The sequence below is a fragment of the Neltuma alba genome, unplaced genomic scaffold, assembly GCF_004799145.2.
Source record: "Neltuma alba isolate B1F8T4 unplaced genomic scaffold, ASM479914v2 tig00003961_pilon, whole genome shotgun sequence".
Taxonomy (NCBI): Eukaryota; Viridiplantae; Streptophyta; class Magnoliopsida; order Fabales; family Fabaceae; genus Neltuma; species Neltuma alba.
The window spans coordinates 1-12,408 of record NW_021633494.1 but is presented as its reverse complement, the minus strand read 5'-3'; the positions used below and the strand labels follow the sequence as shown (position 1 = coordinate 12,408).

Sequence of the window (12,408 nt, the reverse complement as noted above, 5' to 3'; positions counted from 1 at the left end):
TTTTTTGGCCAACGTCGCTAAAGTTAATTATAATGTTTATGACTGCATCATTAAAATTTTTTCATATTTTTCATATATCAGGTAGAATAAAATTTTAAGCTCAAACAAAAAAAAAAGTATTCCCTCACCTTCATCAATTACCATAATCTTGCCTTAAATTTTCAATTTTTTTTGAACAGATAAAATATTCAGGTGAGTTAAATATCCAGAACTAATGCACATCCAAGGCTCAAAGAACACCTATATCAAATAAAAATTGTACAAAATAAATTTTATCATTTAAATGAAATAAAAGTGACTTTTTTGTAATTTAATTTATTTTCTAAAATTTCAAGTTAATTCTTTAATTTTACAAAGTTTGTTTTAAATCATCAAATTACAACACAGTTAGCCATAACATTTTTTTGGTAATAATTATTATTATAAAAAGTAAATTTATTATCTTATCATTAAGAGGTTTGTTTGGTATGAGGGAAATAGACGAAGATGGAAGAGAAGGAAAAAATTTAATAAGCTGGTTTTAGAAAATTGAAAAAATAGGATTATAAAATTTGATAAAAAGAAAATGTAAAATAAAAGAGTAACTAAAATTAATCAAAAAATTTTAACTCCATTTTTTTAGTTTTTTAAAACAATATTATTAAAATTTTTCCTCCCTTCTCATTCCCTCCATTTCTCTCATAGCAAACTGACTATAAGTATATTTTGCAAATGTTTAAAATTTGAAAGCATCACCTCATTTTCTTTCTATAAGATAAAAATTACCAATTTATGTAGATAAAAATTTAATTAAAAATAATAAATATGGAAAAAAAGTTATTTCTACAGTAAACATATAAAAAATACATTAAATACTTAGATATTTTCAACATATATAATTTTTACATCCTAAAAGATATGACTTCTTATGGTTGTGTTGTCTAAAATTTAAAATTAATGATTTTGGTATTTAAACTTTAATAAAATTTGAAACTAAAAGTTTTTATCATTGAAATTCGATTTTGTTTAGTACGTTTAAAAAGTTTTTAGAACAGTATCTTTCAAGTATCAAAATTAAAATAAAATTATGTTTTAAAAATAAAAATTATTGGTTTAGAATTTTATGAACGGAAATCAAAATAAAGTAAAATTTTAAACACTAAAATTACTGGTTGTGAATATTTTATTGGATTCGTTTTGACGCTGACAGTGACGTGGCGGTGTGCCTCCGCTATATATACGTAAGGCTCCTCCGATCCTGCCTCACTCCCATAAATAGGCGGGCAGCAGCAGAGCAACCAAGGAGGAAGACAGAAAATGAGCAACAACGCAGGGAAGCTCGTGTGTGTCACTGGTGCTTCTGGTTATATTGCTTCATGGCTCGTCAAGTTCCTTCTCAATCGTGGTTACACTGTCAAGGCCACTGTTCGCGACCCTAGTGAGTGATCCCTTTTTATTTTGTCGCTTTTATCTCTATGAATTCTCCGGAATTCACTTTCCTTGCTGTGTTCTGTCACTACTTTTGGTTGGGATTTAGCATTGCTTAGATATCCGTTTCCAGATCTTTTATTTGTCGTTTTGTGGGAGGGGGATTGTATATGGTAATTGGAAATTAAAGATTGATCCTTATGATACGAACCTCTGCGAAAGCTATGTTCCTGCGAGCTCTTATCTCATCTTCCCATCGTTGGACTCTAGTTTCAGGCGTTGCGATGGTTCATAAAAGATAAAATGGTCTCCAGCCAGCCAAGACATGGTCCTGTAAACGGGATTCATGGCTCTGATATTTCCTTTTGCTTTGTACTTTTGCTAGTGTTTGTAGTAAATTTGTGGCCGTATCCTTATCTTCACGTAACATATTCCTTTGATAGTGAAAATGAATATGTGTGCAATTAGCTAGCAAGGATTAGGTTATGCTCATAAGGATAAAGATTTATTTTACATGGGTTCCCCAAAGATTCCATTTTGCATTATGCTTTCCAAGTTTCAGTGTCGTTAAATTGCGTCAATTTTTCTTGTTCTTTCTTATAATGTTAATTATTAGGATTTTGAATGAGAATTTTATTTTGGTTTGTAACTCCCTGCAGATGATCCCAAAAAGGTAGAACACTTGGTCAAACTTGATGGTGCGAAGGAGAGATTGCACTTGGTTAAAGCAAACCTCCTGGATGAAGGTTCCTTTGATCCTGTTGTTGAAGGGTGTGAGGGGGTCTTTCATACTGCGTCTCCCTTTTATCATGATGTCAAAGATCCACAGGTTCATCGCATCCTTCATTTTGTTGACGAATATTTGAATGCGGTCTATCTATTGCAAAGCATTCTGTTTTTACTGCTTTAATCTGCTTGAACAGGGTTTTAAATATCTAGGAAGGTGAGAGGGAGCGGAGTGGGAGACCCATTAAGATGAGGTCTTCCTCATCGCAGTTCCAAATGAGCAATCAAAAAGTTATTCTTACCTAGGAACCTGAAGGCATTATAATAAGAGAACCAGAGCATAGTATTTCATTTCCTCCAATAATCAGGCAGTTAATTTCTGAACACTGATAGATTGTCATGTTGACATTTGCCAAAATTTTTCCCTTGGCAACTAATAGTATGATCTTGTCGATATAGTTAAATGAAATGAATTCATTGTGTACCTTGAACTTGAAATTAGGCAATCTTGAGTAAGGGGAACTCCAAGCAATATATATTAAAACGAATAGAATGCCATGCCTTAGGCAAGTTCTATTCATGACGTATAATTATAATGTTGAAATGCCATAAAATTGAAGAGAAACACAACTGCACTTTCTGCCCTTACCCTCTTCGAATGGAACTATGTATTTTAGATCAAAGAAACGAGGAGGTCTCTCATTTTGAATGCCCTTGTTTCTATTTGGACTAGTGGCTGGTTTCATTAATAAATTGCTGTCTGGAATCTCTTAATCATGATTCTTGGCCAAGGAAAGTGGTAAACTATTTTGAGTATTTTATGATTACACGTTTGACATTTTCTACAATTTATCAGTCAAGCACAGAAGCTACCAGTTTTTTTTGGCCTTATTTTCTAGCTCATGACTGTTATCTTTCTCATTTCAGACTGAACTGCTTGATCCGGCAGTGAAGGGAACTCTCAATGTTCTGAAGTCATGTGCTAAATTTCCATCTGTGAAAAGAGTTGTTTTAACTTCTTCCATTGCCGCAGTTGCATATAACGGAAAGCCAAGAACTCCTGAAGTTGTTGTTGATGAGACATGGTTTTCAGATCCAGACTTTTGTAGGGAAGCTCAGGTATCCACTATATTCCATTGTACTAAATTACTAATGCGGAAGTTATCTGTATAATCCATGCTTGTTAATGAATGCTGTATAGAGTTGAGATGGCAATTATCTATCTAATGGGAAAATCGGAATGGCATGATGTAATATATGGTTTAGCATTTTCAATGGTGGCCACTATGGTCGAATGGGATGAAGGTGGAGAGGCTATCTGCCATTAAGGTGGAATGGGTCTACTCTGGCACTATCTTGGGGTCAATGCAGGGAAATTAGTAAATAAAAAGAAAAATCTCCATAACACTCGTTCAATATTGTACCATGTGCTATCAACGCAGGGAAATTTATGAAGGCTCCTCCTCAGTGAAACAATCTCAGACCTTGCCCAAATCCTCAGTCAGATCAATTTCATCTTTTCTGTCATTATTTTCATATCAACTACCCACAGACATTTTTCTCCCCCCCCCCCCCCCGGGTTTCCCCCAATTTTTTCAGCTTCTGAGGGAACGAGAGTGTATTTTGCTTGTTTTCAAGTCCTCTATTTGGACTAAAGTCTCTTAGTTTTGATTTTGATATCAAACAGTGATCCAGTGGCTGCAAATGTGATTATGGTATGTGCTCTGATTGGAAAAACTGATAAGGCGGAAAGAATAACCCTCTACCCTCTCCCTCACAGTAAGGATCTCACTATAAGCAGAGAAAATAGCCCAAGAGAATCTCTGGAATATTGAACTGAAACTGCGATTCACTCATATGTCAGCTAACAGGGCGGCTAACATATTTATAGAACTACATGATGCTTGCGATAATCATGAAACAATGAAATATCCCTACATTCTCGGGATTACAATGAAAATGGGAATAATAGAATGGATCATGACTGACCTTAATGATCCTATTATTTAGCTAACTGACTCCATAAACAAAAAGAGAATAAAAGAAAATAATTAGTTGAAATGAAGCTAGAAGGACCGCGTCAAATTAAACCTGAATTCCTTTTATTTCGCCTTTGGTAAGTCATGGTTGGTTTACTAGGAATCCTATCAGATTATTTGTCATGCATACTAGTTTACAATGTCCTCAAGTTTCTTTCTTTTTCCAATTTTGTGCTTTCAGCTGTGGTACACAGTTTCAAAGACTTTGGCTGAAGATGCTGCTTGGAAATTTGTAAAGGAGAACAACATTGACATGGTTACCATCAATCCAGCAATGGTGATAGGACCTCTCTTGCAACCAACTCTTAACACTAGTGCTGCTGCAGTTTTGAATATAATAAATGGTACTTTCTTTTTCTATTCATGAAGCATCTGAGTTACATGGTCAACTCCAACTCAATTGTTTTTCAGGGCTTTAGTAAATGGAAAAAGAACCAGCATCAGTGTACAAGATAGTAAGTGCAGAACAAAGTGTGAAAGTTGTAATATTTTAATCAGTAGCTTAAACTTGTTTTAATGTGCATTGGAATTATAATGCTTAGCATTATGCTAGATGAAAACATTTGCTTTTCCTTTTGTAGCTTTAAACTTTTATAATTTAGATACTCTTTATCCTCATTGACTTAAATTCTGCATTAAAAGGAAAATGGAACCCATGGAGTGGAATTGGCACAAAAATCAGTGACATAATTCTTTTCTATACAAAATGTAAAGTAGACTTTGTCACTTAGGACGTGTTAGACACATGGACCTCAGTTGCTGGTTGAGAACAATGGTTTTATCTTTCAGAGGAACAAAATCATAATCTAAATTTATTTTTTCAAAATTTCTTTATTGAGGATCCAATAGTCTGACTTGTTTGTGATTTAATTTTTGTTGTTACTTTGAAAAATATTTGATGACTTTTATGTGTTATATATACTCTATGTTTGGCCCCAGACATGAGTTTTGCATTCCACCTTTTAGGGACTCTTTCCATCCTTGATTTATGCAGGTGCCCAGACATTTCCAAATATGACTTTTGGATGGATCAATGTGAAAGATGTTGCAAATGCCCATATTCAAGCACTTGAAATTCCTTCTGCTAGCGGAAGATATTGTTTGGTTGAGAGAGTGGCACACTATTCAGAGGTTGTGAAGATTTTACGTGAGCTGTACCCGACATTGCAACTTCCTGAAAAGTAAGTTCAATTATTTTTACAAGTTTAAGACTGGATATAGTGTATAGTTTAGTTATATGTCGTTCTCTAATCTGTTTGCGAATCTATATCTTTTCTAAAATGTTGAAGCATAAATTATCTTTTTCATTTTTCTTTCTCAATGACTGTCTCTACTTTGTTGCGGTGTATTATCACGTTAATCAATGGCTGTCTAATCTACCATGTTTTGCAGTGAAAGCATCAAACTTTTTAATATTAACCTAAATAAAGGCCAATTTGTTTAAGATTGGAAAAAAGTGATTTTAATTAGGCTAAAAATGAGAAAGTTGTTGGAAGTATAAGGGAGTTTTTAGGAGAATTTAACCTAAACACATGGGGGATCTGTTGGAAATAGGATATTTTGATAAGCTATTCAGAATAGCTTGTAAAAAAGAAAGCTAAAATTGATTTTTTTCCCCTAACAAAACCTTCATGATTAGCTTAACTTCTCCGAACAACTCAAGTGTCAAACTTAACTACCCTCTTTAATTTTAAACTAACTGTCCCTAAATTTACTTGTGTAAATCCTTGCATGAGTTACCACCATCTACCTACCGTTTATCTTTATCTGTCCCAGGTTAATACTGATTAATGATTAATGTGGTTTGGAGTGTTATACAACGTATAGGTTATCAATTGTGATAAAATTGGTTAGAAGATATGAGAAGTACTTGAATTCTGGACGTTATGTAACCTTTTTATGTGGAAATTTTTTTAATGCGTGAAACATAAGACACATTCCAGTAAGTAACATGTTTTGACTTTCTATTTTAAAGAAAAAAATAATGAAGGAAAGCAATGCTTTCTACTTTGTTTGGTACTGAAGGTTTTTATGGTACAACATGACCGACAAACGAAGTTTTTTGTCCCTTCATTTTTCAGATTTTCATAAATGCCTAATGTTAAATTTAATACCGGAAATCTAGAATCTATCATGACTGAAAAATCAGCAATTAACTGCTGTGGAATATCTGTGTCGTCTTAGAGCTTGATGTAAATTTAGCTTTGTGTTTCCAGTATTTTGATCATTGTGTATTTTTGGGTCTTGAAGCGAATGGTGTGTTTGAATTGGTGGTAATTAAAGACCTGAAATGATGGGTATTTACAACTTGAAATGAATGAATATGTTTGGATCCAGGGGAGGAAAAGGGATGGCAAGCTTCAATTTAAAAATAAATTAAAGGCTCGACCGTGACTGTCAATCAAATCCTATAGCAAGGAGTTCTCATAGGCTACTTTTGGATCTTTGCATCTTCCAACATTTGTGATGTATTTTTCATGAATCCATACTTTCAATTGAAAGAAATCTAAAAGGAAATGTTTGATTCCCAAACACATCTAACTTAGAGCAATAGGAAAATTCTTTAAATTTCCTAATATTGTGTTCCTCTCATTTGATCGCAAGAGTTTGATCATATTCCTTCAAAACCATATTCTATTCTATAAACCAAATGGCCCGTATTCTCACTTCATACACGTTCATTCTGATTTTTGCTAATCTCATTGCTTGCTTTCTCATTGTACTTGATAGGTGTGCGGATGATAAGCCGTTCATGCCGACATACCAGGTTTCTAAAGAAAAGGCTAAAACACTGGGAATTGAATTTGTTCCGTTGGAGGTGAGTCTCAAGGAGACTGTGGAAAGCTTGAAGGAGAAGAAATTTGTCAACTTTTAATTTTGTAATCCCTATTTTAAGAGTAAATGTTGGTTGGTTAGCTCAAGCGTGCTTTGAGTTGTATCTGTGGATTTGAAAACTCTGATCTTTTGTAATACAATAAACGGTGCTTTATAGGACACTGAGAGGGGTACAATGCTTGTGTTAGGTAGGAGCTATTTTGAAAGACCTTTGGCTTGTCTGCATGCTGTTTATAAATTAATATTTTGAATGTTGGCATTTTTAGGTAAAATTAATCTACATGTTTTTACAGTTTTACCTGATTTTTAATCATGTCCTTGTATTTTTTTTAATTAGGTCCTTCTAATTTCATTTAATTTTTAATCAGTTTCCTATATTCTTTTTTTGTTCTTTTTATCAGGTTTTTAGCTTTACATGATTTTAAACCAAGTTCCTATGCTTTTTTTTTCTTTTTTTTTTTTATCTACCAACTAAACCTAAAAGGATTTGATTAAAAATCAGATGAAATTATAAAAACATTAATAAAAGAAGGAAATATAAGGACCTGTTTATAGTTATGTGAAATTATAAGGATTTGATAAAAAGAAAAATAATCAAAGAGATTTGGAGATTCATATCCACCTTTCTTTTAATACCAGCATGAGCAAATTGAGGCGGAAAATACTTCTTCAAGTAGCGTCTTCTTTTCTTTCTTTCTTTCTTTCGTTTTTTTTAAAAATTAACAAAGGCATCAACCAGGACTAACTACTGACATCTATATTATTAGCGACGTTAACTAATTCCTTCTGTAGGAGTTGCACCATGGGGTCCGTTTTCATGGATACTTTCCCATGAAGAATTGGCATGCCGAGGTATTTTCCAAGGTTCATTGTGGGTACGAAAATTAGAAAAATTTCCCAAAATCGACTACAAGTGTGATTCACATTTCTTGAGAAATACTACTATCTCCAGTACTTAACACAAGAACTAGTTAACTAATTTAAATAGATTAAAAAATTAGTTAAGGAAGTTATTTATATTATTAAATGAGCGCTGTCTTTTTAAGAATACCTTACCGATCATATGTACCATGTGATAAAATGTTCAAGATGTGCACTTTATATCAGATGTCCAAGCCTCTCAATCTGACAGAGAGATGCGGTGAAAGCGGGTCTCCCTGTCTCACACCGGAGGGAGTAGATTCATTTCCTGTTGCTCCGTTGCAGGGAAATTGCATGTGGGGTATGAAACGCACTGTTCAATCACTTTGGAGATATGTTCAGGAATTCTCAGTTCTCTTGGACATTCGATAATGAAAGTCCCATCGGGTCCAATCGTAGGCCTTTTTCAGGTCCATTTTGATGGCGCTTCTTCTTTAAGCTTCTTGTGGTGTGGATAACTCCTGAGGTAAGAATAAGATGATATTGTCAATGCTTTGTCGCTCCTTCAATACGGCATAACACTCCATAATACGGTGAAATTAGTAAATAGAAAGAAAACTCCATGTCAATCATATTCACAAAGAAAACTTCAGTAGCGCTGGGAAATCCACAAAGACTCTTCCTCCCTGAAATCATCTCAGACCTTGCCCAAATCCTCCGTCAGGTGACTCAGATCACTTGTGTCTTCTTTTTATTCAACTATTTCATCTTAACAACCCACAAACCTGTGTATTTGTTCTATTTTGCATTAGAGTGTATTTTGCTTGTTTTGATGTCCTCTATTTGGACTAAAGTCCCTTTCGTTTAAGTTTTGAATCCCAAAGTTGTTCCAGTGGGTGAAAATGTGATTACTTGTCATGCATATGAATTCAAACTTTCTTCAAGTTGCTTGCTGTTTCCAATTTTTAACTTTCAGGTGTGGTACAGAGTTTCCAAGATTTTGGCTGAAGAAGCTGCCTTGAAATTTGCAAAAGAGAATAACATTGACTTGGTTGGAATGAATCCTGCGATGGTGAGATTGGACCTCTCTTGCAACCAATTCTCAACACAAGTGCTGCTGCAATTTTGAATCTAATAAACGGTAACCAATTTATGCTCACAAATCACTTGAGTTACCTGTTCATCTTCGGCAAAATGATTTTATGGCTCTGGTCAACAGAAAAAGAATGGGGACTAGTTTCAAAAGATGGAGAGTAGGAAAAGGTAATGGAAGGTTATCACACTCTAAACAAGTTAAACTTGACTTAGTGTGCATTGGAATTGTAATGCTGACCATTCTTCCAGATCAGAATAATTTTCCTTTTTATCTTTATGCTTTAATATTGTCACACACTCTCATCTTACAGGAAATGGGATGGTGACCGCATCTCTAAGGATATGTTTGACGTAAGGACTTAAAATGCTGGTCTTGAACGATGGTTTTATCTTTAGATGAACCGAATTATATCCCTAAAATCTTTTTCCTTGTCAAAACTAAGGTGGGGATTCATGCATGTGAAGCCGGATGTATACTATTTGTATTTTATATTGATTTATTTATTGAGGACATAAGCTGTTGATTCAATTTTTGTTGTTATTTCAGGAAGTATTAGCTGCCTACATGCGTATTAAGTATATCGTTTTTAGCCTGAGACAAGAATTTTTGTGTCAAACCTTTTAGGGACTCTTTCCATCCTTGCCTATTGATACAGGTGCACAGACATTTCCAAGTAATTGTTTTGGATGGGTCAATGTGAAAGATGTTACAAATGCACAATTTAAAGCGTTTGAAACCCCTTCAGCCAGTGGAAGATATTGTTTGGTTGGGAGAGCGGCACAATTCTCAGATGCTGTGAAGATTTTACGTGAGCTGTATCCAACATTGCAGCTTCCTGAAAGTAAGTTCAATTATTTCTACAATTTTAAGATTTCATATGATATATAGTTCAGTTATATATCCTTATCAAATATGTTTGTAACTTTTTCTCTTTTCTGGAATGTCAATACTTAAATTGTCTGTATTTTATTTTCTTTAATAGTTGTTTCTACTTTATTTACCACGGAAGGTTTTTATGGTGCAACAGAACCTAGAAAGCAAGCTTTTGTTCAGTCATTTTTTGGAATTTGTTAAATACCAGAACCCCCCAGAATCTATCACAAACCCAAGATCTTCACCTGTTTTACTGTTGTGCGCATGTTCCATAATATCCATGTGGCGTCAGAGCTTGGTTTAATTTTCTACACAAGGCTTCATTTTGTATTTCACTTGAGTCCTTCTCCTTAGCTTTCCCAGTGAAGGGTTCAACTGTGTTTCCTGTAATTGTTCATTATGTATGCCTGCAACTTGAAATGATGGGTATGTTTGGATTGAAAGGAAGAATAAAGATTGAAAGCTTTTGATGATTTTTCACCAATCATTTCTTGGCTTCTAATTACACTTGATAGGTGTGCGGACGATAAGCCATTCATGCCAAAATTTCAAGTTTCCAATGAAAAAGCAAAAGCATTGGGAATTGAATTTAACCTATTGGATGTGACCCTCAAGGATCAAGGAGACAGTGGAAAGCTTGAAGGAGAAGAAATTTGTCAACTTTTTAACTTTTGTGATCTCTCTATGAACTGTAAATGTTGATTAAAGCTCAAGCATGCTCTGGGTTACTATGTATCTTCTTCGGAAGTAGTCACTCTAATGTCCTTTGTAATTAAGTTAAATGCTGCTTGAGAAGGCATTGAAAAGGACACAAAAGCTTGCATTGAATTGGGCCTGTTTCAAAAGAACTTTCTGTCTGTCAATGCTATGGTTATATTATAATAAAACATTATCGTCTAAACGATGATGATAATGTTAATTGAATGAATGGAGGCCTTGGTTACACGTAGAACCATGGAATCTTATGATAATTGCAAAACGACAAACTAGATGCTGGAAAAGTGACTGTGGAACTAACTGATTATAATTGAACAGCTTCAATTCCTTTTTTCGTCCACTTCAATCCAAAATTAAGCCGCCAAAAAAAGCAACGACGCAGGAAAAGGGATGGTGTGTGTGTAACTGGTGCTTCTGGCTTTATTGCTTCATGGCGTCAAGCACCTTCTCCTTTCAATAGATATATATATATATATATATATATATATATATATTATTTACACACGCTCGTATATATATTTGGATTGTTGAGTTGCCAAGCCCAACTCTAGAAGTTATAGGACTCATTCGGGTTGGCTTGTTGGGTTGGGTTGAGGCCAACTTGTACCTTAACTGTTTTTCCAGGAAAAAAAAAAGAATAAGGATCAATAATATAACTTATTGAAAATTTATTAATACTTTTTTCTTGTCTAATGACTCTGCTTTATTTTAAAATCTAGATATGGTTATTAAAGATCGGATATAATGGATCCTACAGGGTATTTGTGGAGAGATGAGGATATGAACCTATGGGAGAGCTTTATGTCCCAGCTAGCTAGCTCATAAGCTTATTTATAAGCTGAAATATCTTTCCATGCCTTTGAATGGCAATTAAAAAATGAAACTGAACCATATCATCATCACCAAACAACTAGTAGATAATTAAATAAATAGATTACGACTGGTATATATCATCTATGGCTCTGATATTGCTTTTGGCTTTGGACATTGTGGTTCTTTAGTGAAAATTCTGGCCATTCCTTGTCTTTCAAAAAAAAATATACTTCTGATTGTGACAGCTTAATTTGGTTTTTTGTGACTGCCTGCAGATGATCCAAAAAAGATAGACCACTTGCTGAAACTTGATGGTGCAAAGGAGAGATTGCAGCTGATGAAAGCAGATTTGATGGATGAAGGTTCCTTTGATCCTGTTATTGAGGGATGTGTGGGTGTCTTTCATACTGCTTCTCCCTTTATTATTAATGATATCAAAGATCCGCAGGTTCTTCCCATTCTGCCTTTGTTGATAGCTTCGTATTTGAAGCCAGGCTCCTTATGTTATAAGCACAAATCTAAAGAGAGAGCTCAATATCAGAAAAAACTAATGTATTGAATGGGACTTGTTAATCTCACTACACTTGGGAGTCTTCCAATGTGAGACTCATAATACCATAATTTTCAGCTCGTGACTGTTACACTCCTTGTTGCAGGATGAACTAATCGATCCAGCGGTCAAAGGAACTCTCAATGTTCTCAAGTCTTGTGCTAAATTTCCATCAGTGAAACGTGTCGTTTTAACTTCCTCCATTGCTACAGTTGCTTATAATAGAAAGCCTAGAACTCCTCAAGTTGTCGTTGATGAGACATGGTTGTCAGATCTTGATTTAAGTAGGGAATCTAAGGTATGCTCTTTATTTTATTGTGCTTAAATTACAATGCAGAAATGAGTAATGTTTAATTTGCCTAGAGGTCATCCAACATTAAGGTATGAGGGCCTTACTCTGGGACGTCATGGTGTTAATAAAGACGCGACATAGATATCAGATTAATCAATAACCTAGAACTTTGAGACAGCCAAAGTCAAATGATACTGTT

The 12,408-nt window shown here is 34.4% G+C and overlaps 2 protein-coding genes across 2 annotated transcripts; both read left to right on the top strand.

Moving 5' to 3' along the window:
- The first annotated feature begins 1,248 nt into the window (after nt 1-1,248).
- Nucleotides 1,249-7,279, top strand: LOC114743145 (cinnamoyl-CoA reductase 1). The gene is made up of 6 exons (XM_028931342.1): nt 1,249-1,417; nt 2,067-2,236; nt 3,061-3,252; nt 4,354-4,516; nt 5,167-5,353; nt 6,903-7,279. The coding sequence occupies exons 1-6, from the start codon at nt 1,297-1,299 to the stop codon at nt 7,045-7,047; spliced, it is 978 nt and encodes a 325-aa protein (XP_028787175.1). The 5' UTR covers nt 1,249-1,296; the 3' UTR covers nt 7,048-7,279.
- A 3,253-nt stretch (nt 7,280-10,532) lies between these two features.
- LOC114743144 (tetraketide alpha-pyrone reductase 1-like) lies at nt 10,533-12,215 on the top strand (the record flags this gene model as incomplete). The annotated part of the gene is made up of 3 exons (XM_028931341.1): nt 10,533-10,569; nt 11,643-11,815; nt 12,024-12,215. Coding segments are annotated over exons 1-3 (402 nt in total), but the record flags the coding sequence as incomplete, so codon positions are not given.
- Nucleotides 12,216-12,408: the final 193 nt, after the last annotated feature.

Bases quoted from the DNA above. Each gene is read 5' to 3' on its own strand.
- LOC114743145 (XM_028931342.1), top strand. From the start codon at position 1,297: ATGAGCAACAACGCAGGGAAGCTCGTGTGTGTCACTGGTGCTTCTGGT. The intron at 1,418-2,066 runs GTGAGTGATCCC...AACTCCCTGCAG, and splicing joins GGCCACTGTTCGCGACCCTA to ATGATCCCAAAAAGGTAGAA. The intron at 4,517-5,166 runs GTACTTTCTTTT...TGATTTATGCAG, and splicing joins AGTTTTGAATATAATAAATG to GTGCCCAGACATTTCCAAAT.